The 27,326-nt window shown below is 38.8% G+C and overlaps 1 protein-coding gene across 2 annotated transcripts; it reads right to left on the bottom strand.

Moving 5' to 3' along the window:
- Positions 1 to 6,922: 6,922 nt before the first annotated feature.
- Positions 6,923 to 27,170, bottom strand: LOC110308148 (3-alpha-hydroxysteroid dehydrogenase). Of its 2 annotated transcripts, none has more exons than XM_029485025.2 (9): positions 27,020 to 27,170; positions 23,228 to 23,395; positions 21,477 to 21,593; positions 19,444 to 19,521; positions 18,376 to 18,498; positions 16,850 to 16,959; positions 16,426 to 16,591; positions 10,482 to 10,560; positions 6,923 to 8,851 (listed from the first exon to the last, which is right to left on the bottom strand). In XM_029485025.2, the coding sequence occupies exons 1-9, from the start codon at positions 27,101 to 27,103 to the stop codon at positions 8,757 to 8,759; spliced, it is 1,020 nt and encodes a 339-aa protein (XP_029340885.1). In that variant the 5' UTR covers positions 27,104 to 27,170; the 3' UTR covers positions 6,923 to 8,756. The 2 variants fall into 2 exon arrangements, with proteins under 2 accessions (XP_029340885.1, XP_021036179.1); XM_021180520.3 differs by having other exon boundaries at positions 10,478 to 10,560.
- Positions 27,171 to 27,326: the final 156 nt, after the last annotated feature.

Here is a 27,326-nt window from a genome sequence, read left to right on the forward strand (position 1 = left end):
AGTACTATATTGAGTAGGTAGGTAGAGAGTGGGCAGCATTTCTAGTTCTTGATTTTAGTGGAATTGCTTCAAGTTTCTCTCCACTTAATTTGATGTTGGCTACTGGTTTACTGTATATTGCTTTTATTATGTATAGGTATGGGCCTTGAATTCCTGATGTTTTTAAGACTTTTATCGTGGATGTGTGTTGGATTTTGTTAAATGCTTTCTCAGCGTCTAATGAGATGATCGTGTGTTTTGTCTTTGAGTTTGTTCATATAGTGGATTAAGTTGATGGATTTCCATATACTGAGTCATCCCTGAATCCCTGGGATGAAGCCTACTTGATCATGATGGATGATCGTTTTGTTGTGTTCTTGAATTCGGCTTGTGAGAATTTTATTGAGTATTTTTGCATTGATATTCATAAGGGAAATTGGTCTGAAGGTCTCTTTATTTGTTGGGTTTTGTGTGGTTTAGGTATCAGAGTAATTGTGGCTTCATAGAATGAATTGGGCAGAGTACTTTCTGTTTCTGTTTCCTGGGATAGTTTGAGGAGCATTGGAATTAGGTCCTCTTTGAAGGTCTGATAGAACTCTGCACTAAACTCATCTAGTCCTGGGCTTTTTTGGTTGGGAGACTATTGATGACTATTGATGACTATTTCTTTAGGGGATATGGGACCGTTTATATCATTAATGTGTGTTGCCTCCCCTCCCCCAACCTTAAAGGTTCCACTGTTTACATCGGGATGGAGCTTGCCACTCAATCGTTCTGCCACACCCACTGCTGGAACCTGCCACTTTGCTGTTCCAGAGCCATACACGTGGTCACCCTGCTACTGGACCCCAGGATTATTTTGCGGGAATCGCCCCCTCCCCCTCCTTCATAAAAAAAATGAGCTTTGATCAGAGTCTGCTTGACTTGGCTCTGTTCTTTCTTACGTCCGTCTAGATCCTCTCTTTCAGCTTGAGCTGCCATCTCAGTTGTACCATTCCTCAAGAGCTGCTGGACGGCCTGCAACAAATGTGCTCCTGATTTAACTTTTGTACCTGGTATCTGTCTAGAAAATTGTCCAATTCATCCAGGTTTTCCTGTTTTGTTGAGTATAGGCTTTTGTAGTAGGATCTGATGATTTTTTGATTTCCTCAGATTCTGTTGTTACATCTCCCTTTTCATTTCTGATTTTGTTAATTAGGATACTGTCCCTGTGCCCTCTAGGTAGTCTGGCTAGGGGTTTATCTATCTTGTTGATTTTCTCAAAGAATTAGCTCCTGGTATGGTTGATTCTTTGTATAGTTCTTTTTGTTGCCACTTGGTTGATTTCAGCCCTGAGTTTATTTCCAGTTGTCTACTCCTCTTGGGTGGATTTGCTTCCTTTTGTTCTAAAGCTTTTAGGTGTTCTGTCAAGCTGCTAGTGTATACTAGCTCTAGTTTCTTTTTGGCGACACTTGGTGCTATGACTTTTCCTCTTAGGAATGCTTTCATTGTGTCCCATAAGTTTGGGTATGTTGTGGCTTCATTTTCATTAAACTCTAAAAAGTCTTTAATCTCTTTCTTTATTTCTTCCTTGACCAAGTTATCATTGAGTAGAGTGTTGTTCAGCTTCCAAAAGAGTTTCGGCTTTCTATTATTTATGTTGTTATTGAAGATCAGCCTTAGTCTGTGGTGATCTGACAGGATGCATGGGATAATTTCAATATTTTGGTATCTGTTGAGGCTTATTTTTTGACCAATTATAGGGTTGATTTTGGAGGAGGTACCATGAGGTGGTGAGAAGAAGGTATATCCTTTTGTTTTAGGATAAAATGTTCTATAGATATCTGTTAAATTCATTTGTTTCATAACTTCTGTTAGTTTCAATGTGTCTCTGTTTAATTTTTGTTTTCAGGATCTGTCCATTGATGAGAGTGGGGTGGTGAAGTCTCCCACTATTATTGTGTGAGGTATAATGTGTGCTTGGAACTTTACTAAAGTTTCTTTAATGAATGTGGATGCCCTTGCATTTAGAGCATAGATGTTCAGAATTGAGAGTTCATCTAGAATGATTTTACCTTTGATGAGTATGAAATGCCCCTCTTTGTCTTTTTTGATAACTTTGGGTTGGAAGTCAATTTTACACAATATTAGAATGGCTACTCCAACTTGTTTCTTCAGACCATTTGCTTGGAAAATTGTTTTCAGCCTTTTACTCTGAGGTAGTGTCTGTCTTTGTCCCTGAGGTCGGTTTCCTGTATGCAGCAAAATGTTGGGTCCTGTTTGTGTAGCCAGTCTTTTAGTCTATGTCTTTTTATTGGGGAGTTGAGTCCATTGATATTAAGAAATATTAAGGAAAAGTAAGTGTTGCTTCCTACTATTTTTGTTATTAGAGTTGGGATTCTGCTCTTACAACTGTTTTCTTTTACGTTTGTTGAAGAATTACTTTCTTGCTTTTTCTACAGTGTCATTTCCTTCCTTGTGTTGGAGTTTTCCCTTTATTATCCTTTGAAGGGCTGGATTCATGGAAAGATATTGTGTGAATTTGGTTTTGTCGTGGAATACTTTGGTTTCTCCATCTATGGTAATTGAGAGTTTTGTTGGGTATAGCAGCCTGGTTTGGCATTTGTGTTCTCTTAGTGTCTGTATAACATCTGTCCAGGATCTTCTGGCTTTCATAGTCTATGGTGTGAAGTCTGGTGTAATTCTAATAGGTCTGCCTTTATATGTTATGTGACTTTTTCCCTTACTGCTTTTAATATTCTATCTTTATTTAGTACATTTGTTGTTGTGATTATTATGTGTCAGGAGGAATTTCTTTTCTGGTCCAGTCTATTTGGAGTTCTGCAGGCTTCTTGTATGTTCATGTATATCTCTTTCTTTAGGTTAGGAAATTTTTTTTTCTATAATTTAGTTGAAGATATTTACTGGCCCTTTAAGTTGACAATCTTCATTCTCATCCATACCTATAATCCTTAGGTTTGGTCTTCTCATTGTGTCCTGGATTTCCTGGATGTTTTGAGTTAGGATCTTTTTGGATTTTTCATTTTCTTTGATTGTTGTGTCCATGTTTTCTATGGCATCTTCTGCACCTGAGATTCTCTCTTCCATCTCTTGTATTCTGTTTCTGATGCTCACATCTATGGTTCCTGATTTCTTTCCTAGGGTTTCTTTCTCTAGTGTTGTCTCATTTTGGGTTTTCTTTATTGTTTCTACTTCCATTTTTTTTTAACTTGTTCAATTCCATCACCTTCTTGGTTGTGTTTTCCCATAATTCTTTAAGGGATTTTTGTGTTTCCTCTTAAGGTATTCTACCTGTTTGGTAGTATTTTCTGATAATTTTTGAGGGATTTTTGTGCTTCCTCTTTAAGGACTTCTACCTGTTTAGCAGTGTTCTCCTGTATTTCTTTAAGTGAGTTATTAATGCCCTTCTTAAAATCCTCTACCAGCATCATGAGTTATACTTTTAAATTTGAATCTTGCTTTTCGTGTGTGTTGGGGTATCCAGGACTTGCTGTGGTAGGCGTACTGGGTTCTGATATTGCCCAGTGGTCTTGGTTTCTGTTAGTAAGATTCTTATGTTTGCCTTTCGCCATCTGGTAATCTCTGGTGTTAGATGTTCTAGCTGTCTCTGGCTGGAGCTTATTCCTTCTGTGATTCTGTTAGTCTCTGTCAGCACTCCTGGGTGTCCAACTCTCTCCTGAGTCCAGTGGTCAGAGCACTCTTTGCAGGCAAGCTCTCTTCTTGTAGGGAAGGTGCCCAGAGGTCTAGGTCTCAGCTCTGCCTCTTGGCTGAGGATGAAGGCCTGAAAGGACCCTCTCCAAGAAGCTCTGTTGCTTCTGGGGCCCACATGTTCTCCTGTGCAGACTGGTCTCTGAGAGACCTGGGATACAAGATTGTGTTCTCACCTGAGTCCCTGGATCAGAGCCCTCTCTGGAGGCCGACTCTCCTCAGTGATCCTAAGATCCTGGGTGTGCTAGGGCGCCTGTGATGTAGAGAGTCCTCTGGGGACCATGGGACCATTGGCCAAGTTCTTGCCCAAGGTGGAACGGGGCTGGCACCAACCGAAAGAAACCCCAGTCGCTGGGCAGGTGGGTTTCCTTTGTCCCTGTTCCTACAAGCACAAGCCCCTCTGGATTGTTTTGGAACAGATGTTGTGTTTCACTCACCAGTGATCCTAAGATCCTGGGTGTGCTAGGGCGCCTGTGGCTTGGAGAGTCGTGGAGAGTTCTCTGGGAACCTTGGGATGTCTGCAGAGTTTGCGCCTAAGGTGGCACAGGGCTGATGCCAACTGGAAGCCTTAGTTGGTATTTTTAAGGTGCTATTCATTTTTCTGGTTGGGGTTCTGCTTTCATTTTTTTTTTTTTTTGACATGATCTCTCACTGCTCTGTAATCTGCCAAGTAGGCTAGGAAGCCATGGATATACCGGTCTCTGCCTCCCTGACACTAAATTTACAAGTAGTGTGTTAACATATCTGGCTTGTGAAAGATCTGTATGATAAGAACTTCAAGTCTCTGAAGAAAGAAATTAAAGATCTCAGAAGATGGAAAGATCTCCCATGCTCATGGATTGGCAGGATCAATAGAGTAAAAATGGCTATCTTGCCAAAAGCAATCTACAGATTCAATGCAATCCCCATCAAAATTCCAATTCAATTCTTCAATTAGAAAGAGCAATCTGCAAATTCATCTGGAATAACAAAAAACCTAGGATAGCAAAAACTCTTCTCAAGGATAAAAGAACCTCTGGTGGAATCACCATGCCTGATGTAAAGCTTTATTACAGAGCAATTGTGATAAAAATTGCATGGTACTGGTATAGTGACAGACAAGTAGACCAATGGAATAGAATTGAAGACCCAGAAATGAACCCACACACCTATGGTCACTTGATCTTTGACAAGGGAGCAAATATCATCCAGTGGAACAGAGACAGCATTTTCAACAAATGGTGCTGGCTTAACTGGTGGTTATCATGTAGAAGAATGCGAATTGATCCATTCCTATCTTCTTGTACTAAGGTCAAATCTAAGTGGATTAAGGAACTCCACTTAATACCAGAGACACTGAAACATATAGATGAGAAAGTAGGGAAAAGCCTCGAAGATATGGGTAAAGGGGGAAAATTCCTGAATAGAACAGCATTGGCTTGTGCTGTAAGATCGAGAATCCACAAATGGGACCTCATAAAATTGCAAAGCTTCTGCAAGGCAAAAGACACCGACAATAAGACAAAAAGGCCACCAACAGATTGGGAAAGGATCTTTACCTATCCTAAATCAGATAGGGGACTTATATCCAATATATATAAAGAACTCAAGAAGGTGGACTCCAGAAAATCAAATAACCCCATTAAAAATGGGGCTCAGAGCTAAACAAAGAATTCTTACCTGAGGAATACTGAATGGCTGAGAAGCACCTGAAAAAATGTTCAACTTCCTTAATCATCAGGGAAATACAAATCAAAACAACCCTGAGATTCCACCTCACACCAATCAGAATGGCTAAGATCAAAAATTCAGGTGACAGCAGATGCTGGCGAGGATGTGGAAAAAGAGGAATACTCCTCAATTGTTGGTGGAATTGCAAGCTCTTACAACCACTCTGGAAATCAGTCTGGCTGTTCCTCAGAAAATTGGACATAGTACTACCTGAGGATCCCTCAATACCTCTCCTGGGCATATATCCAGAAGATATTCCAACTGGTAAGAAGGACACATGCTCCACTATGTTCATAGCAGCCTTATTTATAATAGCCAGAATCTGGAAAGAACCCAGATGTCCTTCAACAGAGGAATGGATACAGAAAATGTGGTACATTTACACAATGGAGTACTACTCAGCTATTAAAAAGAATGAATTTATGAAATTCCTAGGCAAATGGTTAGACCTGGAGGGCATCATCCTGAGTGAGGTAACCCAATCACAAAAGAACTCACACAATATGTACTCACTGATAAGTGGATATTAGCCCAGAAACTTAGGATACCCAAGATATAAGATACAATTTGCTAAACGCATGAAACTCAAGAAGAATGAATACCAAAGTGTGGACACTTTGCCCCTTCTTAGAATTGGGAACAAAACACCCATGGAAGGAGTTACAGAGACAAAGTTTGGAGCTGAGACAAAAGGATGGACCATCTAGAGACTGCCATATCTGGGGATCCATCCCATAATCAGCTTCCAAACACTGACACCATTGCATACACTAGCAAGATTTTGCTGAAAGGACCCAGATATGGCTGTCTCTTTTGAGACTATGCAGGGGCCTAGAAAACACATAAGTGGATGCTCACAGTCAGCTATTGGATGGATCACAGGGCCCCCAATGGAGGAGCTAGAGAAAGTACCCAAGGAGCTAAAGGGATCTGCAATCCTATAGGTGGAACAACAATATGAACTAACCAGTACCCCCCTCCCCCGGAGTTTGTGTCTCTAGCTGCATATGAATCAGAAGATGGCCTAGTAGGCCATCACTGGAAAGAGAGGCCCATTGGTCATGCAAACTTTATATGCCTCAGTACAGGGGAACGCCAGGTCCAAGAAGTGGAAGTGGGTCGGGGAGCGTGTGGGGGACTTTTGGGATAGCATTGGAAATGTAAATGAAATAAATACCCAATAAAAAAAGAAAAGAAAAAAGAAATGTGGGTTTGGGGATCAAGTTCCAGTCTTCATGGTTTCAAGGCAAGCATTTTTCTGAATGAGCCATCACTCTAGCACTAATGTATTTAATTTCTGTACACACTTTATAATGTTCAAAGTCAGCCTTGATATGTAGAAGACAAACTTCTCCATAATTCTATTTATGAGTAATTTCATTTTATCAATGTTATGTAAAATTTTTATCCAACCATCTTATAAACCTCCACAAAAGCATATGTCTAAGCATGTGTTTGATATTACTTTGGAAACTTTGGTTGGTTTAGAACTGACTTATTGACTCCATTGACTTTGAGTCTGTGATCACAATATAAGTGTCTAGTTTTTAATCTGTTGTTTAATACATTTCAAGACATTCCATATTCCCTGTTATAACATTTATATATGTTATTTCATTTAATAAAAATGACAGTTTCATTGTATCAGCACATTTCAACAGATTTCATAGAATTTTATTGTTATTCATTCATATTTTATAAGAATTGTCAATAAGTAACTAGTAATTTTTATTGATTATTGATAATTTCCCCTTTTCTATAAGACTCATCAAATATATAAAATGTTATATATATGCATATATATATATATATAGTAGTGTATGCCTTTAATCTGAGCATTCTAGAGGCAGGGATTTCTAGGTGGGTCTCTGTGAGTACTATAACATTCTGGTCTACATAGCAAGTGCCACACCAGTTAGGGGTATATAAAGGGAAACAGTCTTGAAAAGTTCTAATTTGAGACATTTATTAATGAAATATATAAATCCAACTGTATTCTAAATAATATTTACCTCCACATTATTCTGAATCTTCTATAAACATACTATCTTTTCTCTCTGATTTCTCTGAGGATATTCTTTGTGCAAAAAAAGATCATTAAATGTTAACAACTTTTAAAACACTGTTGATTCAAATACAGTATTTCATATAATTTTTGAAAATTTAAATAACTTGTCTCATCAAATATATTCTTTTAATCTTAATTCGACTATACAATTTTGTAACTTTGAGATCTTTTGTAAGTCTGACTCATTTACCTATAAACATAAAAGATCTATAAACCTAGAAGATCGTGTTTCAGAAAACCGATTTTTAAATCGGAGAAAACTTGATGAATATGGAGTTTATGCTCATGTGAATTGGTTTTTCCTAACATAGCTGAAGAATGCAACTTCTGAATCCCTTGAAAATATAAATATCCAGACTAGCAGTCTGTCTGTCTTGGATAAAATATGTAGATTTTCCTTTTACTTGTCATGTGTAATTACCAAAAAAGATAATATACTTCCCAAGCAGAGACATATTCAGCCTTCTTCTCAACTTGCCTACATCTGAGCCATGATGATGCTTTTAGATTAGTTCTCTTCTTACCAACCTCCCAAATTTCCCACAAGGAGAACATACTCCCCAGGCTCTTGGAGCTCTGGTTCTTGGGTTGCTGGAGAGAACCCTGGGTCTCTTGGTCACTCCCCACATGTGCCTTACCTCCAAAATAAGAAAAAGCAAAGAGTTATGGAGTATTTTCTTCTTCCTCAAAGGACATAAGGAATATTTACTTATCAATAACTACTAACAATTAATTCCCTGAATGTTGAAAAAAATCCTTAATTCCCACCCAGCGATGCCTTTGCCATGATTGCCTTCAACACTGACTTCATGCCCAAAACTTCTAGCAAATCAGGTTGGTATCAGAAATCAGAAGAAAACAAAACATTGAGGTTCTAGAAATAGTAGCAGGCAAGAATCTTTAGATTGGGACCTAATGAGATGGCTCAGCATTTAAAGGCACTTGCTGCTCTAACAGAAGACTTAGGTTTGGCTCCCAGCACCCACATGATGATTCACAATCATCTGTAGTTCCAGTTCCAAGTGACCTATAACACTCTTCTTCCCTTCATAGACACAGACATTCATGAGATATACATACATGTACATTTATATATGTAAAATAAAATAAATGAATCTTTAAAAACACAAGAATAGGAAAAGCAACTTGATGTTCCATTTCAGAGTATGACAAGAATATGGCTTCCCTCATAGCTCTTTGGACTTTGCTCCAGCTGACTGTGAATTAATAGATACAGTGATCTGATGAGAAGGGATGTGTTCAGTCACCAGTATCCAAGATAGCTCTCATATCATGATGCATAAGCAGATCTTCTGATAGAAATTCTGGCAAAGGCCACCATGTTAATATTCATCAGTAAACGGATGATTGGGATGATCATCAAAACTAAAATTAGAAAACAAGATGCATAATATAAGAAATTCATTCCTTGTTTTAAAGGAAGATAAATCCAAATGTTGGTTAGTATAAAGGCTAGGACAATAAACCCTTTCCTTTCCAAGTGTCTTAGGTCATACTGCATCTTCACAGCAGTAGCAACCCTAACTAACACAGAGACTTAGTATGTTAAGTTTACAAATGGAATTTTTATTTCAATTTTATAGACAGGGTTTCACACAACCCAGACTGGCCTCAAACTCATACATAGCTGACAACGATCTAGAGCTTATGACCGTCTTGTCTCCACCACCTAGTCTTAGGGTTACAGTTGTATACCACCTTGCCCAGTTTAAGAATTTTGAGTTCCTTACTCCAGAAGCATACTGTGGAATTTTGTGATGTTCATACTTTACTACAGACACAAAATATAACTGACAACGATCATTCTTAAAAGATAGGAATAATTCCTCTCTGCTTGCCATTCTATTTTTGCATTATAGTCTCTACTTCATTCTTATCTGTCCTCTGTACAAATCAAAAGATTATTAATGCTGTGTCTGCTATTTTTAAGCAGATATAATTTTCATCATGCTATTTTTACTTCATACACATTTTACTGTGATCTAAATTCCCATGAGCAGAATAAATACCCCTGCCTAAACTCATTTATGGGTTATGTCTTTGGTTAGTTCCTACAACCTTACAGCAGAAAGGAGAACTAGAAACCATCTGTTGACTTCAATTTTTTTCCAACAGTGGGAATCTCCCCAAGGTTTTTCTTTGGTTTCTTATCTCACTAATCTAAGATATCTCTGTTCTCTGCATTGAGACCTCTGTGTGTCTGAAATGTAAAACAGTAGTTTCTATTCACCTCTCAAAGATCAGCTGGTTTTCATACAATTGTAGCTTTGAGTGCTGAGCAAATGTGAAACAAAAGGAACTGAGAGAGGTCTGAATCTATTAAAAGCATAAATTTTCAAGGTGTAATTAACAATTCCATATGAGGTCAGGCTGGAGAGACAGCTCAGTGGTTAAGAGCACTGATTGCTCTTCCAGAGGTCCTGAGTTCAATTCCCAGCAAACATGTAATGGCTTAGAACCATCTCTAATGGACATTTCTAGTGTGCCAGAAGACAGAGACAGTATACCCACATACATGAAATAAATAAATAACTCAGAAAAAAAAAAAACAATTCCATATGAAAGAGATAAGAGAGTTCAGTGACGTTGAAAACAATACCTTTGATATGGTTAACAGAAAAATTCTGAGATAGACAGGGTACAGGTGTCATCAGCTTACATTTAGAAACATTTAATGTTTCTATATGGCAAAGTATTTGTCCCATGACATAGCTGTAGAAGACAGAAACCTACACAGAGGTTTGGTTTCAATGAAGGAATTGTATTATCCAGAAGTTCAGTGACTTGAGACACTGCAGAGGGGCACAGATGAGAAAAGCTGACCCTAGTTCCACCATTGAACAGAGCTCTAGAGATAATCTGTAAGAACTCCCAGAGAGGCTCATTCCCCACTCACACTAGTATTTTTATTATGAATATTGAGGTAACTTAGCACATTACAGTACTACTCAAAAAGCAAATTGAAGCAGTGCAATGACCAAAGGTACTTACTAACTTGCAGTATTGTATCTTAAATTTCTGTGCAAGCCATCCAGGACTTTCATGTCCTCTGAAGCCAACTGGAATTCAAAAACCTATCACAGAAGTAGAAATTTTATTACTTTTATATTACATATTGCTAATTTGGAAAATCCAAGTAAATTCAACAGTGTTGGCAGTGGCAATATTGAAAACACAGGAGACATATCCTAAATATTTTGAAGATATCAAACAAAACATTCAAAACATTAAAGAATAACAAGTGGAAAAGAAATGAACTCATGTTCTTATATAAAAGATTGAAACCACACAACTACAAACCAATGAAAAACTAGAGACCAGAAACAATGAACTTAGAACACTGAAAATAATTATTAAAAAATGTGTTTTAACACTACAGTTTAGTAAGATGTATGGACAGAGACTCCTATATCCCATTAGTAATACAATGAGAGAATTTGTTTTATATAGTTTAATTTATAAATTGTCAAATGCTAATGAAATCATCAGCAAAGAGCATAGGAATTGGCTTCAAAACATCTTGTCTAAATTAGGGAGATTAAACATGAAATTTTTCATCACTAGCTCCCAACATATTCAGACTAATGATCTTATGAATCTATAAAACTACTATAAACTATGTTGGAAATCAGTATCTGAACAGCTGATAAAACTATTAATGATGCACTGTGCCTTTGAAGTGTAAGCCAAAAAAAAACCCTTTCTGCTCCCAAGTTGCTTTTGGTCATGCTATTATGCCAGCAACAGAAACCAAATTATGACATCCAATTAACCCAATATTAGCCATGCACAAGAGGAACTCTGTATCAAACAAGGTGAAAAGTGAAAACTGACACCCAAGGTTGTCTGACATCCAGGACACATAACATACCATGTCCAGAGAGAGAGACAGAGACAGAGACAGAGAGGCAGATGGAGGGAGGGAGGGAGAGAGGGAGAGAGAGCAGGAGGGGGAGGGGAAGAGAGAGAGAGGGAGGGAGAGATTTCAATAACCCTTCAGATGAAAGCAAATAGCAACCATCTTTAGAATACTCCACTCTACAACAATTGTGCTCTGTAACAAGACGCAGCCTAAGCTAGTTAGCTAAAGAGTAAAATGAAAACTATCTGAAGGAAAGTTTAGGTAGTACTGACAGCAGCCCAATCAGTAGAGAAGCCTCACTCTCTTGAAAATGTAAGAGTGGACAGAACAGACATGGCAAAATTGAGTCCAGGCCAGCAAAATGGTTCATCAAGTGAAAGCCATAAGCCCTGAATGCAATGCCTGGGATCCACAGTGGAAAGAAAAACTGACTCCTGAAAAAGCACAGAAGTATTCTGAGAGATTATGGAGTGTTGTGAGTAGCCTAAGGGCTAATTATATCTGATGTTAATTCTGTTCTCCTGTGAGTGGCTGCGATCAAGGAATGAGTCAGCACTAGGTGATGTCCTATAAACCTGCTTCCCACCTTAATTTGTAAAATAAAGGAGAGCTGATGATTGGGCAGATAAAAAGGAAGGTAGAGTGGAAGGAGAGGAAGAAGAAGGAGAAAATGGAAGAGGGAGAGGACACAGAGGAGGAGGAGGAAGAAGAAAAGCGGAAAAGAAGTACATGGCCTGGAGAAAACGCAAGTTTTAAGGGATCTCATAGATGTGCGAGATGATAGTGTAGCAGTAGATCTGCCCAGTCTAGGCTTACAGCATGTATTCATTATTAATTGAGTTGTGTTTTCATTGTTGGGCCATATTTGGGTTGGAGATTTACTACAACAAAATGGCTCCCAATGTATTGATTGGCCCCTGAATGAGGCTTGGGCCATGACCTAAGCTGCAGCAGTATGGATTTGAAGCTGACTGGGTTTGAAAGGCCTACAGAGAACGTCAGAGGGGTATCTATGCCCAAGAGAGCCTTTTTGTGTTTGCTTCCCTCTATCCTTCGCTCCCCACTCCCAAACAGGGACACAGACAACTCGTATCTTTCTACACTCAGCTCCTCCTTGTGAATAAAGACAAAGGTACAAAGAGCTCTGGATCAGGTAATTCATTGATATAAAGAGAGAACTATAACCTTTTGATACTTAATTATGGGAAATTTCACCTGCAGTTTGTAACTAGATAGGACATATTAGTCACTGACTCCAAGTAGAGAGAGCAGTGATAATTGCCTACTGTGAACAAGTATTAATTAATATAACTCTGTGGCTCTAGGTAGAGAGTGCCCTAATAAGTCTTATAGGGTACTCATATTCTGTCTAACATGGGCTTCATGGGTTGGGTTTAAATCCTGGTTTGACAAGCTGCCTCTTATAGCAGGTATAGTACTTAAAGATGGGAACTTTCACATGCAGTTCAGAACTAGATAGGGAATATTAGCAACTGACTCCAAGTAGAGAGAGCAGTGATAATCATCTGCTATAAACAGATATTAATTAATAGAAGTCTGTGGCTCCAGGTAGAGAACATAACAGATAGATACTATAATAGGTATTAATTAAATAAATGTCTGTGGCTCCTGGTAGGGAGCACAGCAAACAGGATGGCTGCTCTAGGCAGAGAGGTATTAATTCTAGGAAATTTCAACTTCAGTTCAGAACTAGATAGGTAATATTAGTCACTGACTCCAAGTAGAGAGAGCAGTGGTAATCGCCTGCTATGAACAGGTATTAATTAATAGAAGTCTGTGGCTCCAGGTAGAGAGCATAACAGATAGATATTATAATAGGTATTAATTAAATAAATGGCTATGGCTCCTGGTAGAGAGTACAACAGATAGATGGTATAATAGGTATTAGTGGAAGATTGAATTAATTGCTTTACAGATGGTATAAAAATATATTGCTCCCCTGATATTGCTCTTGTGAGGCTATGCCAGTGCCTGGCAAATACAGAAGTGGATGCTCACAGTCATCTATTGTATGGAACACATTGTCCCCAATGTAGGAGCTAGAGAAAGTACCCAAGGAACTGAAGGGGTCTTTAACCCTCTAGGAGGAACAACAATATGAACTAACCAGTACCCCCAGAGCTTTTGTCTCTAGTTGCATATGTAGCAGAGGATGGTCTAGTCAGTCATCAATGGGAGGAGAGGCCCTTGGTCTTGTGAAGATTATATGCCCCAATACAGGGGAATACCAGGTCCAGAAAGCAGGAGTGGGTGGGGTGGATTGGGGAGCAGGGCAGGAGGAGGGTATAGGGGACTTTCAGAGAGGAAACTAGGAAAGCATTTGAAATGTAAATGAAGAAAATATCTAATAAAAATTTTTAAAAGGAAAAAAGATATATCGATCTAATAAGTCTTACAGGATACTCATATTCTGTCTAACGTGGGCTCCATGGGAATTTTGGGGTTAAATCCTGGTTTGACAAGCTGCCTCATATAGTCAGGTATAGAAAGGAAAAGGGAAAAGAAAGGAAAGGAAAGAAGAAGGAAAAGGAAAAGGAAAGGAAAGGAAAATAGAGTGAATCAATCGTTTTAAAGATGGTATAATAAAGTCTGCAGGAGACTAATATTATGTCTAACTTGGGCTTCACGGGAATTTTGGGTTTAAATCCTGACATGATAAATTAGAAAGGCCTAAATAGGCTAAAAGGTCTGTGTGATTTTGAGTACTGTGGTTGTTTTATTGTTCCTCTGGGACAGAGGGCAAGCTACAGGTTTTCCTGGTTATGGCTGAAGGAGATGCTGATTTGGGGAAAGGTTTTGTCTTTGTGTTTTTGGAAAAGGTGATTAAGGTGTTTACACCTTCCAGAGTTATTTGGATCAGATTTGATAGAGGGAGGCACCCCTGAGAACTAGGTTCCAGAGAATCAAACAAAAAGGTTATCTTGATGATACTAAAATTTCATTTTGATATTTATATGTTACAGAATATATAGCCTTGGTGAATTTCATCATCAGACATGCTGAACTGACCTGCCTGAACTCCTGATGTTTTGGTTTTCCAGTCAGATCCAGTCAGTACACAGACACAGAGACTAATACAATCATTGGTGTGGCCTTCTTAAGGCCAACTAACTCCCCCATTTCTGTACCCTTTCCCCTCCTTTCAGAAATATGTCAATGCCCATATTTAGCTTGGAGAAGTTCTGAAGAGTCTTCATCCCAGTTCCCTAAGCTTTGGGGCTGGGAGTGATTATTATAGGTTGTCTTTGATGCTAAAAATTTTGAAGTACTGGGCTTAGACCCAGTCATTCTATTGTTATTATAAATAGATCTGAGAAGTTTAAGCCTGTGAGTTAAGGGCCAAATAGGAAATTCATGGCTCTGAGTTTATTTTTTGGCTGTTTTCAATTATTTTAATTAGAAATGGCTGAGAGTAGTAAATAGAGAACAGTCTAGATTACTTCACATAGATAGTTGGTTTTCAAAAACATCAGAAGTCCACAGAATGTGATGTTTAATGATTATTAATTTACTCGTTGTTGAGACTAGTCTGCTCCTGACAGCTTTACCTGTCTTGGATTCAAAGAAGGAACTGAGCATCTTTGAGTTATCCCAGTTGTGGCGAAATAGCCAGTGGACAAGAATTGCCTTATTTCATGTACAGTCCAAAGAAGGGGCACTATTACAGGTCAGGATAGCTCAACTCTGCTGAAACAGAGTAGGCTAGTCCTTAATATTCCTGTTTCTCTAAGTCTGTCAGATGACATTGTCCAGTAGGCTGAAGACCGATGCTCCAATGTGTTGAGGTAAAGGACTGTCTAAGTGATCAGCAGTCTCTATAAATTGGCTAAGTTTTGGAAGCTGTGTTAGGCTTCCTATATATTTTCAGTTAATAACAGTCGTTCTTGGATTTCTGATGGTGTTGAAAAACTACATAGTCTGCTAACCAACCCAGGCTTTTTACTTTGAGAGGAACAGATTTGAGAGATGGTTTTCAGATGGCTTTCAATCTAAAGCCAAGACATAGCCAGGTGCAAAACTATAGTCTTTTAAGTAAGGATCGATGTCAGAGGTTCTATTTAATTAACAAAGATGATGGACTGGGTGTTATGTCTCTTGTACTTTATAAATTACAAAATAATAGTTATGTTCAATTATATCTGAGATAAAATAGTCTTTTAATTGGAAAGGGGGAAATGTTGTGGATAGCCCTGGAGCTAATTATATTTGATGTTAATTCCGTTCTCCTGTGAGTGGCTGTGATCAAGGATGAGTCAGCACTAGGTGATTTCCTATAAACCTGCTTCCCACCTTAATTTGTAAAATAAAGGAGAGCTGATGATTGGGCAGATAAAAGGGAACGTGGAGTGGAAGGAGAGGAAGGAGGAGGAGAAAATGGAAGAGGGAGAGGACACAGAGGAGGAGGAGAAAGAAGAAAAGCAGAGCAGAAACACATGGTCTAGAGAAACCGCAAGTTCTAAGGGGTCTCAAATGTGGAAGATGGTAATGTAGCAGTAGATCTGCCCAGTCTAGACTTACAACATGTATTCATATTATCTGAGTTGTGTTTTCACTGCCAGGGCATATTTGGGTTGAAGATTTACCACAACAATGGAGGACCCTGTTAAGGATGTGTACTGGCTAGTCTTATGTCATATATGACACAAGCTAGAGTTATCTGAAAGGAGGGGACTCACCTGAGAAAATGACTCCATAATATTCAGATGTAATGTATCTTAATTAGTGATTGGGCCTAGCCCATTGTGGGTGATGCCATCCCTGGGCTGTTTGTCCTGAGTTCTATAAGAAAGCAGGCTGAGGAAACCATGAGAAACTATCGAGTAAGCAGTGCTCCCTGATGGCCCCTGCATCAATTGTTGCCTCCATGTTCCTACCCTCTTTGAGTTTCTATCCTAACTTTCTTTGATGAGGAACTGTGATGTGCAAGTAAAAGACAAACCCTTGCTGGGCATGGTGGCGCACGCCTTTAATCTCAGCACTCGGGAGGCAGAGGCAAATAGTAACCCTAAGATAGGATATTCCATAAATGCTTCAAGGCCTACAGCTCTGTCATCACCTGCATGAACTCTTTGATCCGCTTCTCATTGAAACTCCTGATCAGGACCACAATCCCACGCTGTAACTGGTAACGAATGGCAATCAGTGCTGGTGTTTGCTTGTACTTATTTGCCATGGCACAAAGAACTGGATCATCTAAGAGAACTGGACTTTTCTGGTCCACCCTGGAAGGGAAATTTAAAAAATACTGAACTCCTGAAACTCAAATTACCTTTGTGTTAGGAGGCTTACAAAACAGGTGTGCCAACCATAGATATACAACTGTTCTCTGCTAGGTCAATAGAGGTAATAACATCTCAGATCTCAGAAATTTAAATACCAATCCCTCTGAAGTCCATTGAGAGTTAGATCTAGAAACTGTTCTAGATCTAAACATATTTCAACAATGATGCTTGAAATATGCTGTCGTCTTTGGTACTGACCAGATTTTATCTCGTGAACTTCCCAATGTGCAGTAGGAAACCAGAATGATGTCTTTTGACTTACAATAGTCCAGCATTTTGCTCTGGTTTAAATAAAGATGGCATTCTACCTGATAAAAGACAGATTATATGAAGCTTTGTATTAATACAAAATGGAAACACCAAAATAAGAGAAATTCTTAAAAAGTAAAATATGAAATTTGAAGTGAAAAATAAAGACATTAGTATCAATCACTTTAACAAAATGAATTTAATATGTCTTTCTTGTAGAAAGGGTTTTTAAAAATATATACTCGAGAAGAAACAATTCTATGGGCCATTTCTTAGATGCTAAATAATTTTTTTAGTAGTCGATATCATCTCAGATCTTCTCAGAAATTTAAATACCTATTCCCTCTAAGTCAGTTGAGAGTTAAGTCTAGAAAATTGTTACTGAACTAAATGTAATTGTTTAGGCTTGGTAGATTCCAGATCAGGAGCAAGGAAAGGATTCTTGCAAACTTGTATAGTAAATCACAGCAGAGGCAATTTGGCCAAAGGCTCATAATGGCATGTGTGAAGACAAAGTGCCAATTTGATAGCATCCATATTAATGTAAGAAGTCCATAAGTCCATCACAATACAGAGAAGAAAAGAGAATACACAAATCCATTTACTCAAGTTGATCTTTATTCAAAGGCAAACTATTACTATTTATATTATTTTACATAGAATATGGTGCAACAGCTTAGCAGATTAAAGCACTTGACATCAAGTGATTTCAACTGCTGTGACCCACATGGTGAAAAGAGAAAACCAATTCCTACAATCCCTTGACCTCCATATATGTGCTGGAGTGTGTGTGTGTGTGTGTATCTGTATCTGTCTGTCTGTGTGTGCTTGTGTGTGTTTGAACAGTTGATTTCCTGTTAGAATGCAGGAAGGAATCAATTATGATATATATGGTCAGTGGTAAGATCAGCTCAAAGTGCTCTGCCCAAAATTCCCCAATATGGCTTCATGCTAACCAGATAAGATATCTCACAGATTTGCATGAATTCGATAGCTGCCCATTAATTTCCCTGTAGCTATGACTTCGGTTAATACAACTGAAGTTGGATGCATCAGGACCAAGGGCACAGGCATTGATCTTTACTTGGACTTTATCACTGTTTCCTGCCCAAGCTGTGTCTCCAGAACCTTTCCTCCTGTGCACAGTTCCTTCCACAGCATCATTTTTCCTCCAATCTAACTCATACATGGAGAAGAAAAGCACCCTGTTCTCAGAAGTCACACTATAACTGCTGCTAACTTTGACAGCATTTCCCTCTTCTACTTCTTATATCCAATTAGCCAGGTGGTAGCCCCAAGTGTTCCACTGTCTTTCTCAAGCAGAGTTGTAATGAAGGGACTTCTATGTTCTGTAAGAGAGACTCCATTCTTAGAATTTCTATCCCATGAAAGTTAAATGAACAGAACTAGACAACAAATCAGTGGTGCAGGAAGAACAAATTTAGGCATAAAAGGAAGAGGTGGAAAGGACTCACCTGGTTGCACACAGGCTTGTACTTGAGCCCCGGCTTGTTCAGAATCATCTCCAGCTGCCTGCAGTTAAAGTTCGACACTCCGATGGACTTGGCCAGTCCGGCATCTTTACACTTTTCCATGGCCTGTAGAGAAAAAGAGGGTGGAGGGTAAATTGGGCAACTGTTAAAGTGGATGCTTTCAAGAAACACTGAGGGAGTGTTCAGACTGAGAAGATGCACCTAACCCTCAAGAGACTGGAGGAGAAAATAAAGGACAGAGGAAAAGAAAGCAAAAAAGAATTCCTGTGTCCTTGAGAAGGCCTGACACTATTATTGAGGCTGTGGAGTGCTCACAAAAAGGGACCTATCATGACTGCCCTCCAAAAGACCCAACAAGCAGTTGAAAGAGTCAGATGCAGATATTTGCATTCACCAATGGACAGAAGCTGTTGACCCCTGTGGTTGAATTAGGAAAAAGCTGGAATAAGCTGAGGAGGAGTGTGACCCTGTAGGAGGACCAACAGTCTCAATTAACCTGGACCCCTGAGATCTCTCAGACACTGGATCACCTACCAGGCAGCATACACCAGCTGATATGAGGCCCCCAACATATATACAGAGGAAGACTGCCGGGTCCAGGTTCAGTCAGAGAAGATGCACCTAACCCTCAAAAGACTAGTGGTCCCAGGGAGTTTAGAGGTCTGGTTAGGTGGGGTTAGGGGGTGGGGACATCCTCAGGGTCAGGGAGGAGGTATGAGGTGCAGAACAGTCGGAGGGTGGACTGGTAGGGGAATAAAATTTAGTGTTAAAAAAAAGAAAATAAATAAATAATAATAATAAAATTTTAAAAATATATCAAATAAAAAAGAAATAGCTCACATTTCAACATGTGCTTGGAAAGAGACTGCTAAGCTCAGTTCTTCTCCCCTAGTATTCTAACAAGAAATCTCAACATAGCACCACTTTTGAAATTTTGCAATTCTAGATCGAGCAAGGTACATTCCATTCTCACAGGTGGCTGTCATCCCTGACTCACTCACTCTCTCCCTCCCAGTTCCCCTTTCTGTGCTCTTTCCTCCAAGGACTCACCTCCCATGTGTCACAGAGATCCACTGCTTCAGCCAACAGTTTTCCATGTTCATCTCGTGGAAATATTTCATCTCCAGGCTGTAACAGAATCATTCATTTTAGAGACATCTCTGAAGTCAAGTTACCACACTGTCAAGTTCTTCAAAGTCTTGCCTAGAAAGCCTTTACTGAGTAAGTAGGACATTATTTTAGATATTTTAGATATTTTGCATTTGGAGTGACAAGGGACTACTCTTTAAAGATTGGCATACTCTAATATTTTATATTTTCAATATGATTAGAAATGCATTTCTCTCATGTCTTAATGGTGTCTTGTATGATTTTTTTTTGTTATTATTTCAGCCTCTATATTTCCCTATCAGAAAATGTCTCTGTCTTTTGGTAAATCAGGTAATTATATAGACCTTATATCTTGTAATCATGAATTATGTTCATGACTTGAGAAAAACAGTTCCTTATCCCAGTACATACATATGTTTGTGTAAAGACATGCACAATTAAACTGCGACATGAGTCAGACTTTCTTTTCAGGATTAACATGGGTATTAGAAAGCCAGAACAGCTCTCAAGTTTTATTAACTATGACTCTTGAATTGCCACAAGTCCATATTTCCTACCAATAATAAATGATATCCCCAAACTAAACAACCATGATGGAGAGCTACGAGATAGAGAAAATATTTCTGAAGCCGAGGCTACTTCATGCCTCTAAATGTATTCGCTGTGGCTTGGACTTCCCAGTTATGTAACATAATCCCTTTCATTAAACAATCTAGCTTAAGGTTTTGATAATTTTATAGCAAGAGTAACACAGTTACTATGGGCTGAGTGCCATGTACAAAACTCCATCATGAAGCTATGAAAAGAAATAATATTCGCCAAATCTCCAAGGGCTGGTAGTATGAAAACCAGATGTCCTAGTTTGCATTATGTTTCTGAGATAAACACCATGACTGAAAACAACTGGAGAGGGAAGTGTGGGAAAGCAGGACCAACCAACAGGGATTCAAAGACAAAAAACCCAACAACAACAAAACTGCAGCATCAACATAAAAGATGTAGGAATGCTATTTACACTTTTGTTCCCTTCCTTAGTCATCAGCTAACTTCCTTATACAGGCCAGGATCGCCCACAGAGGGATGGCACTTTGGGCCTCTGGCAAATACAATCTGAGCAATTCCCCAACTGAGACTCCCTCAGATGACTTTGGACACTTTCAAACTGATGGCTAAAATCAAGGAAGACAGCCACCCAGGGTGTGTACCACCAGCTCTCCTCTCAGAGAATAGTTATGAGAATGACGTAATCTCAATGTGAAAAGTATGTATGGCAGTTTGATTAATCCACAACTGCATGGAAACAGCTTCCAAAGACTAAGGCAGCCTGAGGGGATGGCCCAGAGGCTAAAGCATTAACATGGAATCCTAAAATGACCTGAGTTTAAACTCAAAAACGTATGTAAAACAACAGAGAGAAAAAATTAAACCCAGGTGTGGTGGTGCACGTTTGCAATCCCATATCTGGGAAGGTGGAGAAAGGTGGATTCCTGGGTAATTTGGCTAATCAGTCTTCTGATTATTAATTCAGAATTCTAAGCCAATGAAAGGCCTTGTCTCAAGTAAATTGTGGATGGCATCTGAATTACATTAGTGGCTATGTTCGGTCTTTCATATGCATAAGCACACACATGCATTGTGCAACCCCATACATGTGTCCCTGCATATGCATGAACACACATGCACACACACATACACACAAATAGGGACCAAAACCAAAACCATGCCTTGAATGTAGTTATTGGGCTTTTTCCAAGCTTCTAATGCAGACAACAGCGAAATCATTTTCTTTCACAAGCAGGAAGCATGGTTTCAAGGCTTCAAATATAACATTAGGAAATGGAACTTAGGGATTACTGTTCAGGATTTTCATTTAAATGATAATGTATATACTCACTCAAGAATAAAATTCTTAAACTGCAATTGGTTGTAGCAGCATAACTAATGAGATCATTTTAAACATAGCAATTGCTCACCTGCAAAGCCATTGGGAAATGAATAATGTAAAGATCAACATAGTCCAGTTGTGCATTCTTCAGTGTCTTTTCCAAGCAAGATCGGACCAATTCTGGTCGATGGAAAGTGCTCCAAAGCTGCCAACATTAAAGAATGAGACTTTAACCTCAGAGTTCATCCACTTTAGTTGGGTTACTTTATCTAACGTGGAGACATTTTTCTACACTTTGAAACACACTTCCTGCTTTCCTTCCTTTTCCTTGGTTTTTCACATGTAAACTTCCCTGTGTGTGTAGTTCAATGCCCTACCACTGAGCTATATCACTGGAACATCATTATATATTAGGCTCTTGTCAGTTATCTATTGAACATGAAATCAAATATTTAAAAGAAAGAGTTGTTTTTTCTAATAATAATGCTCAGTTTTCAAAGTAACATACAAGCTTGGTCTAAGTCACTCACCCATTCAAATACACAGGGAAGAGCTAGTATTCATTCAGTATTCATAACTGAAGGTTGTAGGAAAACCATTTTGGAGCCATGTTAGTGTATGCTGAACTTAACTGACTACAGTTCAGCTATCCCTTTTGTGACCAAACACTCCTGCAGACTGCTTGACTATTTAAAACTTCAGCACTGTGGAGACGTTGGAATGTTACATGTCCAAATGTTAATTATCTAGTGTAACCCTCTGAAACAGCCTTTCTTTGCCATCTCTGTGTGAGAACTAACATTCTGTGACTAATAGATTTTAAAAAAAAATCCTTTGAGAATATATTAATTTAGGGGTCTACTAGCTTCCACCAATCCAAAATCTAAGACAATCATCAATAGTATCTTGGGCCTACAGAAAACACCCCATCTCACTGTACCTGTCTCTCTGCGGTACACATCACTGTGTTTTAAATGTGCGTTGATTTTATGACTTTCTTTGTTCTGTGAAAGTATTAAGAACCTTCACGAAACTGCTTCTATGTTGGGACATAGAGTTTAGGGTAACGTAAATCTATGTTCTTAAGCCATGGTTACTCCGAACGGCTCCAGAATAAACTGTCTCTTATTCCCTTTAAGATTCCAGCTATGTCTCCCATAGCCTGCATCTAATAGCCTTTGAGATATGAGCCTGCTGTGTGAACTGTGTCAGCACAGAACTTGGCTTACTTTCCTGGGGGGAATGCCTCCACCTGTCTAAGAGTGGCCTCAGTCAAGATGTTTCCTCCTTTTTCCCCCTCCTCAGCAATGAAGCTCAGCATACTAAAAGGCATTTGCAAACACCGGCATTTGTCCTCAAGACTATCTGTCTTCTGACCAAGTCTGGTGAGAGTGATGAGAAAGACTGGTTTTCGCTGTTTCTCTCCCTGAATTAACTTGAAAGAAACTCCATAGAATGCCCAGGAAAGGCACCCTGGAGCGTTATTGCCTACAGTCCCCTGCTACGGTTGCTTCTCAAATTGTCCTTCAGTTTCTCAACAGTGACCACCCTGAGGTCATGGTTGAGTTCCGTCTGACTATACATTTCATGATGGGTTCACTCTGCGTTCACCTGAGACTCAGAACAGTATATTTACCTGGAAGTCATACGTTCTGACTGCACAGTGGTAACAAAGACATAGTTACCTATTTTTGATCCTAGCTTGAATACATGAATGTGTGTGAATAAACCTTGTAGCATTTAATAATGATGTATGAAACAAGTATTGATCCAAATACATATTGTCTCTTCAGTTCTATCACATTAAATATGCCTACAAGCATCCCATGGACAAAATACCTTTGAAGTATAGAATATATCTTCTCTCTTCACAGTGCCATCTTCAATCTTGCTTCTAATGGCCTGGCCTACTTCTTCTTCTATTTGGTATAAATAAGCAGAGTCAAAATGGCGGAATCCAGTATCTATAGCTATTTTAGTAGCCTTGATAAGTTCATCCTTAGGAACCTAAAGGAGCAACCAAAAATAGTATCCATGTAATAAAAGATATCTCAGACATAGTTAATGGTTCTCCAATAAATCAACTTCTCATGTCTTGGGCTTGCTATGTATGTGTAGGTACAAGCTCATTACAATTCCCCTGGGTATTTTCCAACCAGCCCTAGAGGTGAGCATCCCCACAAACATGCTCAGTCCAGGGCACTCACTGTGTTACTGACATTGTCAGTCCTGAGCAGTATCTCCCAATGCAGTCATTTGATCAAAGGACTCATAAGTTGAATTGGGGCACTATAGAAATATAGGACAACTTATGGGGATGGGATACAGGAAGAAAAAAGGCTTTCACCCTGGAGTCAGCTGAAAATAAAGAATGACATAACAGTTAGCAACATGTGCTATGGTGGCATATTCATATTCAGCTCTATTGTGTTAAAATAGCAATAAAATTAGATTAAGTCCAGACATGTATATGACCTTGAATAGGACATTGTTTCTTTTCCCACATATTTTCTAGGCATCTCAAACAAGACTGTAACTTTGTATATTGTAATATGTCCTGTTTTATGGATTCCTGTGAAAAATTCACCTTTATCAACTATGACCCTGCCATGTGCATTTCAGAACTCACTCCATGAACTCATTTCTTTTTTTTTTTTTAAAGATTTATTTATTTATTTATTATATGTAAGTACACTGTAGCTGTCTTCAGACGCACCAGAAGAGGGCATCAGATCTCATTACAGGTGGTTGTGAGCCACCATGTGGTTGCTGGGATTTGAACTTCGGACCTTTGGAAGAGCAGTCGGGTGCTCTTACCCACTGAGCCATCTCACCAGCCCCGAACTCATTTCTTATTAACCCTCTGAAGTTAATAACTTCACTTAAACAATATATATGGCTATTATGAAGATGGTAATGGGTGATTTTTTCCTTGAAAAGCCCATACCTATATTTGCATGTGTCTTATTATTGCTTTTAATATCACATGTTTAAATACATGTTTTAAAATGTGCTTAAGGACTGGGCAAATGGTTCAGTTGGTAAAATGCTTGCTGTGCAAGATGAGAACCTGGGATGGACCCCCAAAATTCATGTAAAAACATTGGGTATAGCTGTGCATGCTTGTAATCCAGGCACTAAAGAAGCAGAGGCAGACAGATCTATCAGGCAATTTAGCCTGCCTCATGAGTTCCAGGCAAGTGAAAGATTCTGCCCCAAGTAAACAATGTGTACAACATCAAGAGAACAACATTCAAGGTTGATCTCTGGCCTCCTCATATGTGTGTGCATGTATGTACGTACGTGCACATACACACACAGAGGTATTATAAAGAAAAAACAGGAAACTATTCTATATAAGAATTTCAGATGGTTTTCAATAAAATTACAAAGGTTATATCATATCTTATAGCCTGCCCCCATCTCTTTTTCCAGTGGTAATTATTTTCAATTCCATAAAGCATACAAAGTTCATTCTCCAATTACATCTATATCAACAAGTATAAGTAACCACTGACATTTGATGCCAGTGTACTGCATTCTAACCCTAGACACTTCCATGTAGAATAAGTTGTAAAGGATAATAAAATAACCATAGCTGCTCATAAAAATCATTGTGCATTGAAGTCAATTTGATAACAATGCTTAACGAAATGCCCGTTTACTCAGAAACCTCAAGCCTTTCAGTCACGGTCAAAGTCCTCTGTCTATTGATTCAGGGTCAGAGAAAAGGGTTGGGAAAGCTAACAACATTCTTCAGTGTTTTGCATTCACAGTTTGTTGAAAACCTATCTCATGCATAACTAACACAAACAGGAACTAATTTTAAAAAGCATCTTGTTTTGCTGAGTGATACACCAACATGCATTTTTATCATTGGTTTCATGAGGAAGTGTGGTTAGAAGTCATTTCCAATGTATCTTTTGTATTAGATCATTGTTAGTGGAGCCGAAAAATGAATTATGTTCAAACTTGACCGCTATTGTTTTATTTATTGACTCTGAGCAGCTTAGCAATACAGGAATAGCTGGATACTGACAGATGCTATGTCACATGGTAATTTGATCTGTGCGTGCTTTTGTACAATTCAGAAAATATGAGGCTGCATCTCATTAACTCCTTAGCCTGGTTTCCCTGCACCAATGTCAGATGACTCACAACTGTCTGTAACTCCAGTTCTACAGAATACCATGCCATCTGGCCTTGGGGTCATATGCCCATACCCACACCCAGGCATACATACATTCACACATTGAAATTAAAATAAATCTTTCAAAATATGGGCAATTATTATGCTATCTTAAAACTATATGGAATTCAAAATGTATTTAATAGAAATAAAAGGAAATAATAATGCTGTGAATAACTAGTAGGTTTCCATGACCTGGCAAATGTCATAAGGAAATTCCTATTGACATAAACATTTGTTCTGGCTCTACATTCTTAAGGAATAAAGCACACACTATCTTACTGGATAAAATTGTCTCTAATACTCTTGGGTTTGGTGAGGCAGTTTTAACTTCATTTTTCATAGTGTTTAACTTCATAGTGTTTTCCATTTAAAAACACTATTTTATCTTATGTGTTTTGCCAGCCTGCATGTCTATGTTGCCTGCTGTCAGCAGAGACAAGAAGAGGATTTTGAATCTCCTGGACCTGGAATTACAGACAGTTGTAAGCCACCATGAGGGTGCCAGGACTTGAACCTAGTTCCTCTGCAACAGGAGCCAGTGCTCTTAACCACTGAGCTCAAACACTGAGTTCCAGTTTTACACAATGCAGCCCTGCCCTTCTCTAAACTATACTGACACCTGCAGATTTACTGAAACTAGAGCTGCTGTGATATCTTTGCTCCTTACCTCTCTTTCAAGCATGCATGCTAAGTAAAAATTCTTATCAGAAGAGGACAAAGTAACTCTAAGATCATGTCTTCTGCATGAGAAAATTGCGACTTAAGCTTAAAGTGCCAGTCTTTGCCACTCACTGAGTAAGTACCCAGAGGACTAGATCAGAATGAAAACATTTTCCCAGGAAAACCTCCTGTTGTATTTTGATTCAAATGTCATGAATAGGAACATGGAGCAAGGATTTAGAGTTGCTTTGTTAAATTATAATTAACCCCCAAAATAGTGTTCTATTTTCTTTTTAGGTAAATGCTTCTAAAGTGAAAGTAGGAAAGAAATTCTACTTCAGTGCAGGTCTGAAATTTGTGCTGTGGACTCAGCCCCTGCTCTTCATCTGATCATTTGTCATAAACTCCAGTAAGTTCTACCACAAATTTGCTTTCTGGCTTGTGAGAGGAGTAGTTATTTAAAGCACAGAAAAAAAAATCCATGCCACTAATCTTTCTGTAATCAATTCAAAGCACAGCAGTAGTACTGATTGGTTTTCATTCACTGTAAAATAGACTGAAACTAAAGGAGAAACAGAGCAGAGCCCAGAGTAAACAATATTGTCCACATGATAAGTCTCCAAGGAACAGTAACAAGTCTGACTCCTCTATTACACATGAATAGCTCTAATCTGCAGACCTGATGTCTAATGTGAGCCTGAAGCAAACAGGAGCAAATCTAAAAGCACATCCTTGATCTCTTCTCCTATAAACTCTTAAGCCCAAGACACAAGTCTTACCTTATCGGGCACAGTGGTTCCAAAGCCCAGTACAGGGATGATGTGACCATCGTTTAGTACCACACTCGGAGATACAGAATTCATAGCTTGTTACGCATGCAACCAAGCAGGTCTTTAGACTTCTGTTTTCACAGGATAAAGGCCAGGAAAATTGCTACAGCTCCTTAAATATCTCCTGGAAAGTTAAACAATGGTATGTGGGAGGAGCCAGCTTAAAGCAATAGTCCAGACAAAAACTGGAGGCTGTCTGCATGTGTATGAGAGTGAACTCCAATAAATCAAGAAAGCATGAAAATGAAACCATGAA

Source organism: Mus caroli, unplaced genomic scaffold (genome assembly GCF_978045245.1).
Source record: "Mus caroli unplaced genomic scaffold, Mus_caroli_1 scaffold_15, whole genome shotgun sequence".
Lineage (NCBI taxonomy): Eukaryota > Metazoa > Chordata > Mammalia > Rodentia > Muridae > Mus > Mus caroli.

Coding starts and splice junctions, on each gene's coding strand:
- LOC110308148 (XM_029485025.2), bottom strand. CDS start 27,103: ATGAATTCTGTATCTCCGAGTGTGGTACTAAACGATGGTCACATCATC. Junction 23,396..27,019: donor GAACCACTGTGCCCGATAAG/GTAAGACTTGTG, acceptor TTGCTCCTTTAG/GTTCCTAAGGATGAACTTAT. Junction 8,852..10,481: donor TTTAAGATACAATACTGCAA/GTTAGTAAGTAC, acceptor TTCTAATTTTAG/TTTTGATGATCATCCCAATC.